We start from the raw sequence: 6,971 nt of genomic DNA, 5'->3' as shown, positions 1-6,971 counted from the left end.
GACAAGTGTCTTTTAAAATTTCATACAATTTTTTTAAAAAAATTTCCCCGTGACAGGCTCTTTGACAAAAAAGCATCGCATGGTTCGAGGCTTAATTAAATTTAATGAAAACTATGAGCATGGCGATTTATTGCGACAGCAATTGTTGCGTGCGATGATCATATTTTATCATCGGCACAGGGCGTTTATAGAAAAAAACATACAATTTGAGGAAATTGAATGAAAATTATACATCACTTGCAATTCTTTCATGACGTTATAATTTTCATAGCTAGTCGGTTTGCCAGACAATTATGATGGCAATCGACATTTATATCAGACAATTCATTGGAGAACTATTTTTATGTTGTGATAAAATTTCAATAAAAAAATATTTTAAAATTAATTTAATTTCAAGTACTAGAGTAACATATATTACTCATAGTAACACGCAGGAGTGGACTCTTAATAAATAGTTTTAAAAATTATCTAGAAATATGTAAAAGTTACTTGAAGAATACAAGAGTGAACAAAGCTTAAAGAGTCTAAAAGTATGGTTTTGTAATTTTGGATAACGACTAGAATAATTACATTCATATTATAAATAAATAATTGTTATCTTCGGTAATAATCTGACTTATACAGTGGATTTCCTTTTAAACAGTGAATTACGTTTAAATTCTAGAAAATTTATATACATCATTTACCTGATATTTTGTACCACCCTATAACTATATAAGCAATCATAGACCAATATTGTATTATGAGCTTTTTGTAACATTATCGTTGTTAATATCCACGAGTTAATTAAAATTGGACATATGCGGATTAATCATATATTTATTCAATTACAATTGATAAAAATCCAAACCGTGCCGGGGTTCACTATATAAATATCAGATTTCCAACCATTGTCAAACAGATTCGAATATAATTCAGAATTGAACGTAAATTCAGCTTTTGAAAATGATGAAAACAATATTGTTGTTACTGGCAGTGTCATCGATAGTTTTGCAAGTTTCTACAAAACCTACTAGAAGTCCATCTGATGATGTGGAAGTAATTGATGCAAAAAATGCGGAAATTGCTGCTAGATTTCGGCTTTTGGAAGAAGACATCATTGGATCAGGAAATGATAATGACTTCCTGACAGAAGGACATAATCCTGGTAAAAGATCTATTGGGATGGATGAGAGATGTTTGAATTTGGGAGGTGATAGTTGTTCCACTGGAGATTTACCAGGATCAGGTAGAAGATCAATTTATTTATTATAATAATTCACTTCACTTTCAAAGACCGACCATATTATTTTTATTAAATAAATTGTTGTCTAAAAATTAATTTTTACTCTCCATATTTCATTCCTTAGGTATCGATGACGATTACCTGAATGGTGGATCAAATCCTGGAAAAAGATCTTGGAATTTTAGACCAACTTTTCACAGAAATAACCCATACCAATATCTTATGGGTTCTGGTTTGGACTTTAATTATCTAACACAAGGCCCAAATCCAGGAAAACGAACGTCCAGGAGATGTCTTAATATTGGAGACGACAATTGTTCCAATGGATCTTTACCAGGATCAGGTAAAAATTAATTTTTGTCATTAGTTAAAAATAATATTGGAGACAACAATTTTCCATATTTTTTATCATCTACATCTATTATTTTTACTATCTACTCTAGGATTAGATGACGACTACCTAAATCAAGGCAACAATCCAGGAAAACGTTCATTCCATAACAAAATATCACAATTCAGAGCCAGGCAAAAATTCCTAAATCAACAGCAATTTTTGGCATTAAATCCATACCAATATGCACTTTTTAGAAAAAGGAATTGTCTAAATTTAGGAGGAGATGCCTGTGCCAACGGAGAACTAGTTGGATCAGGATACGACGATGATTATTTAAATCAAGGAGGATTCAATCCTGGAAAGTGAAGGAAACTTGTGGACTATATCTCTAATTAAATTGGCTGGAACTGAATGTAACAATTATTTCATATTTTTTGCAAATACTAATGGTATGTGATTTTAAACATTTGAATAAATATAATAAAAGCATCAATGAATAAAGTAAATTTTATTGCATTATAACACTGTCATACTTAAATATGAAATTATGATGATCGATCAACTTGTCAAGTATTGTTCTAGTTTATTATTTTGAATTTATCAGAATCAGAAGATTTGAACTTTGAATAGAAAATTTATTTCATATTCAGTTATTTGAATGTATTAATTTTACAATAAATATACTTGAATTAAATTTTGGTCAAAATCTTCTTTACGCAATTCAAAAAAAAAAAAAAAATTGTCACGTTATTTGCGAAAGAGTCAAAGATGCAACTAATGTATTTGTGTGTATAAAGCATAATTATCAAGTTTCAAAATATAACTTTAATCTGATGTATTATTTAATAAGCATAATTAGGCAGTAAATGTGTATTAGGTAAAATTGCTTTAAAATTTCATGAACTACGATTTGAGAAAACTACATTTTTGATAGAAATAGTAAAAAAGTGCAAAAGCATACCATTATTTATTATATAAAAAAAATTATTTTTTAGTTTTTATATAAAGTTTATATTGAAATTTTATTGAATCTTGAAAATACAGTGCAGCAATTTTCAGAAGACTATGTTGAAATTTTAGGAAAGTAATAAATGAATATGTGACTAGTTGTAAGTGTCATTTTGCCTTAAGACAAGTTGTATAGACTTCATACAATTTTGTGGCAAAAACATTAACTTTTTCATTCGGGAACTTGAAAAATTAAAATGTATATTAAGATCGTTTGAGCAATTTACTCGAATTCATTATAAAATGTAAAAAAATTCTGATATAAAATTTAAAATAAATATTTTTTACGGAAATTCGATCTAAACATATTTAACTTCCCGCAGGGTAGGTTACAGTAATCGCAATAAAATCAAAAATAAAAATTTTTATACATCCTTACGATTCGTATTGATGTGGAGACGTACTGATCAGTTTTTCGTATAGGCAGGTCCACTCGTTTTCAAGATACAAAGCAAAAAGTGTAGAAATTCCGATTAAATCATAACGTTGTGCGTGAGCATGTGGTTATAGCTGAGTTGGTTGGCACGTCACTGCAATTTTCGTTTGCGTTACTAGAGAAGAAAGTCAAGACTGATCGGGTTTGAATCCCATGTCTGTAGTATTTTTTTAAATAAAATTTTAATACTTTTTGTATTTGTATAGCTGATAAACTAAAAATTTAAAATGATTAACTCAGTGCATATATTTCGCGAACGAGAAATTGATGCATTTGAAATAAAATATGTTCATTTTAACAATAAGTCCGTTTAATTAAATTTTGTTTATATATATTTTATTCAAACATATATAAACAACGTCGTCTAATCTCATAAGCTTTCACATTTTGTCCACAAGGAACAAATAATGCAAATTCTAGTTTTTATAATATTTGTTCATAGACATTTTTGTTGACCGATTATTTTTATTTTTTGAATGTTTAATTACGGTACAGAAAATTCCAGCAATTTGCCTCAAGGCACGATGATATGCGCCCCACTGGTTTTTATGTGTAATGAACTAAATAACTCTCCCACATCTTATAGATATTTCGATTACCATGTCTGATATATCGATACCGGGGCTTGCCTAAATGAATCAAAACTACTTCCCACTTCCCTCGCCTGTTCTATTCAATAAAGAAAAGGAATGCACAGTCATAAGAATGGATCGATTTCTAAATAACCGTATATAACAATTTCTGCTCCAAGTCCGCGCACATTCGAGTGTGTCCCTTGGCAGTAAATAATAGTCGCATGTTGTACCGCCGGTATCACCATAGAGACTGCCGCTGCCGCTGCCGCACTCGGGCGACGGCAAAATGTACTGGGATAGATATATATGGATATATATATATATATATATATATATATATATTGGTGATCTACAATGGTACTAATATTGATTTAGATTAATTTTCAGCGGAACAAATTTTTATTCTGTTGGTAAAGCTATTACATATAGCTCCTAAAGTCCCATTTGGAATATGCTGTTTTATACGCCCTTCACACACGTAAGCAGTTATAGAGGTTATTTTAAAAAAACTGTTGATTCTAACATAGAATTAACAATACATCTCATAAAATGTCAAACTAGTTGGTATTGGTATTTATTCTTGAGGCAAGTTACATGAACTTCCAGATATGTGTAAATAATCGACTTAATCAATAATAAACAAATTAATTTATGAGTGATTAGAAGTATTCCGAGAGGATTTATTACACATAATTGAACACGAACGATCACGTTAACTCGGAGTATTTTCTAAAAGCAAATTTTCAAAAATCAACAATTTTTGTAGTTGAACCAGTTTCCGTAGGACTTTATTGGTTTAGTATGTTCATTAAGATCAAGTACTCTGTTGTTATACCAAGTAAATCGTCTAATTTTAATTTTAACAAACGTCAACAAAACTATTCATTTTCTCAAACTTTGATGAATTTTTAAGATTGAACTACTTGTCGTAAGGCCGTAAAATTTCAGTAAGTTCTATAAGCCCATGATATACATCGCCTAAAAATGTTTCATAAAAATCGGCTTAAATTTCTTTTTTCAACAGTTAATTATAAGAAAACGGCTCGGTAGATTTTCACCTAAAACTAACTAACTAAATCTTTCGAACAGTTTTCGATTTTTTTAAAATCGATTCGGTAGAATGAGCTTAAAAGTGGACGAAAAGTTTAACACTTTTTTGCAAATTACAAAAAAACAGCTCGGCAGATCGTCTCACAAAACTGAAAAACTATAGTGCTCATAGAGATACATCGAATGGCTTTTAAATTTCTGAAATCGGTTCAGGCGTATTTGAGCAAACGTCGATAAAAAGTCTAATTTTGACAAATGCCAAAAAACGATACCAATTTTTGCAAACTTTGACAAATTTTTTAAGCTAGAGTTGTCGCAGGGCGGTAATATTTTAGTATGATCTAGAAGACTATGATATCTAACGTTAAAAAAAATCATAAAAATCGTCAATTGTTTTTTTTTAAAACTTTATTGCAAGAAAACGGCCCCGCCGAGCTCTATAAAAACTATTCAGCACGATTCCCAACCAATATCTATCGAACGGTTTTTGAATTTTCAGAATCGAATCAGAATTGCGGGCTAAAACGTGGACGAAAAATTATTCACTTAATGCTATTCATAAAGAAACGGCTTGGACGATCGTCGCACAAAACTCAGAAACGCTAGCTCTCATCGAGATACATCAAATAGCTTTTAAAATTTTCAAATCGGTCGAACCGTTTTTGAGAAAACGTCGATTTACGGCAAAAAATCTGTTTACATACACACACACATACTTTTTCCAAATTTGGGCTCATTCGATTCAGAATGGCTTGAAACGTCGAGAAAACATAAAATTAGCAAATCGGATTGTTTGATGAAAACATAAACTTCTCCTTCGGGAAGTTAATTATACGAGGTGTGTTCAAAAAGTACCCGGAATTACTAATAATTAAATTTCGCGGGTCTGGAGTGTCTGATTGTCAAAATTTTTTTTTTATTGTGTTGGTATACATGCCCCTAAAGTATGATGAAATTTTCAGCTATATTCACTGTTTACTTTGTCTGTGGTAGTCGCTAAGGTTCGACGTGTTTTTCTGAGCTCGGCGATTTTTACAATGGAAGAATTGAAAAGTCAAAGAATTTGTATTAAATTTTGCGTAAAAAATGAAATAAAGTGTTGCAAAGTGCAAAAATTCACCAGATATGGCTCCGTGTGACTTTTTCCTATTCCCAAAGTTGAAGAGACCCATGAAAGGACGGCGGTTTTCCTCGATTGAAGAAAATCGCTGAGAGTGCTCAAGGACATATCAAAAAGTGAATATCAAGGGTGCTTCGAAAATTGGAAAAAACGCTGGCATAAGTGTATTATATCTGGGGGGGACTACTTTGAAGGGGACCACATTAATGTAGACGAATAAATAAATATTTTTTTGAAAAAACGAAAATTCCGGGTACTTTTTGAACAGACCTCGTAGAAGTTAACTAAACAACAGTGCTCACAACTAGAACACTAACAACGTTGAAAAATACTTTTTATTTTGTTTATCTCCCGACAATGATGTCGTAAAAATCAAGGTGATTTATGGTTATGCTGGTTATACATATTTTCCCCTCTACTTTTAAATATCGTTGTTAGAAAATACTTAACTTTACTTGTTTACCACCTGTTGTCTTTAAGCCCCGCCTTACCCTCTATAAAAATATAAATATGCATTTATCTGCAATATGAAAAATATTTTCATTTGAAAACATTTAAATGCAACTTTTCACCAACTTTGTTTCCTTCCTCCGACTACACAGTCATCGCGAATCTGAATTTATCATACTGTTTATAAGTTTGCGTTAGCATATTTTTCAATAGACACCTCCTTATGAAGTTGCGATAGGATCTAATAAATCACAGAGTCATTTTAAAATATTCAGAAGTCCGTTCAGAACTATAGGGATATTTATTATTATTATTATAACCATTTTTCATCGTTTATCTTCGCCCATGTGATGGCGCGCAGCAACGTTGTGTTTCCCAAAGGCTCCATGAGCCTTCGGTCGGAGTAAACCTATGGCATACTTTAGCACAGGGTTGGGGAAAAAACTCAGTGTAATGAAAAATTTGAACGTATATCACAGAAAAACAAAAAACAATACCACAATAAAAAAAATTCAAAATCTGCTCAGAAGTTTTAGCAAAAGGAAATGCATATTTCTTCTTATTTCATGGAACGTATTGTTTGATCTTCAAACAAAACTACTCTACCCAAGTTATTGTGTTTTATAGAATGATTTTAAATTGTTGAAATGAAAGCTGTTGTTCTTAAGGTAAATTCAAATATTCTTTTATACACAAACATTTTCCAATTTTGTCACAAATTACATGGGATGTTTTTTTTTCAACTTAAGTGGAGTCATCTATTTCAGGGCCAA

The 6,971-nt window shown here is 31.0% G+C and overlaps 1 protein-coding gene across 1 annotated transcript; it reads left to right on the top strand.

The window, feature by feature from the left end:
• The first annotated feature begins 945 nt into the window (after positions 1 to 945).
• LOC113369282 lies at positions 946 to 1,925 on the top strand. Its single transcript, XM_026610062.1, has 4 exons — positions 946 to 1,228; positions 1,350 to 1,568; positions 1,669 to 1,714; positions 1,823 to 1,925. The coding sequence occupies exons 1-4, from the start codon at positions 946 to 948 to the stop codon at positions 1,923 to 1,925; spliced, it is 651 nt and encodes a 216-aa protein (XP_026465847.1).
• The last annotated feature ends 5,046 nt before the right edge of the window (positions 1,926 to 6,971 follow it).

This window comes from Ctenocephalides felis, unplaced genomic scaffold, assembly GCF_003426905.1.
Source record: "Ctenocephalides felis isolate EL2017-DRISC unplaced genomic scaffold, ASM342690v1 CF-g0.4_SCAFFOLD_01206, whole genome shotgun sequence".
Classification (NCBI taxonomy): Eukaryota; Metazoa; Arthropoda; class Insecta; order Siphonaptera; family Pulicidae; genus Ctenocephalides; species Ctenocephalides felis.
The sequence above is the reverse complement of the archived record's forward strand: the minus strand, read 5'-3'. Positions and strand labels throughout refer to the sequence as shown.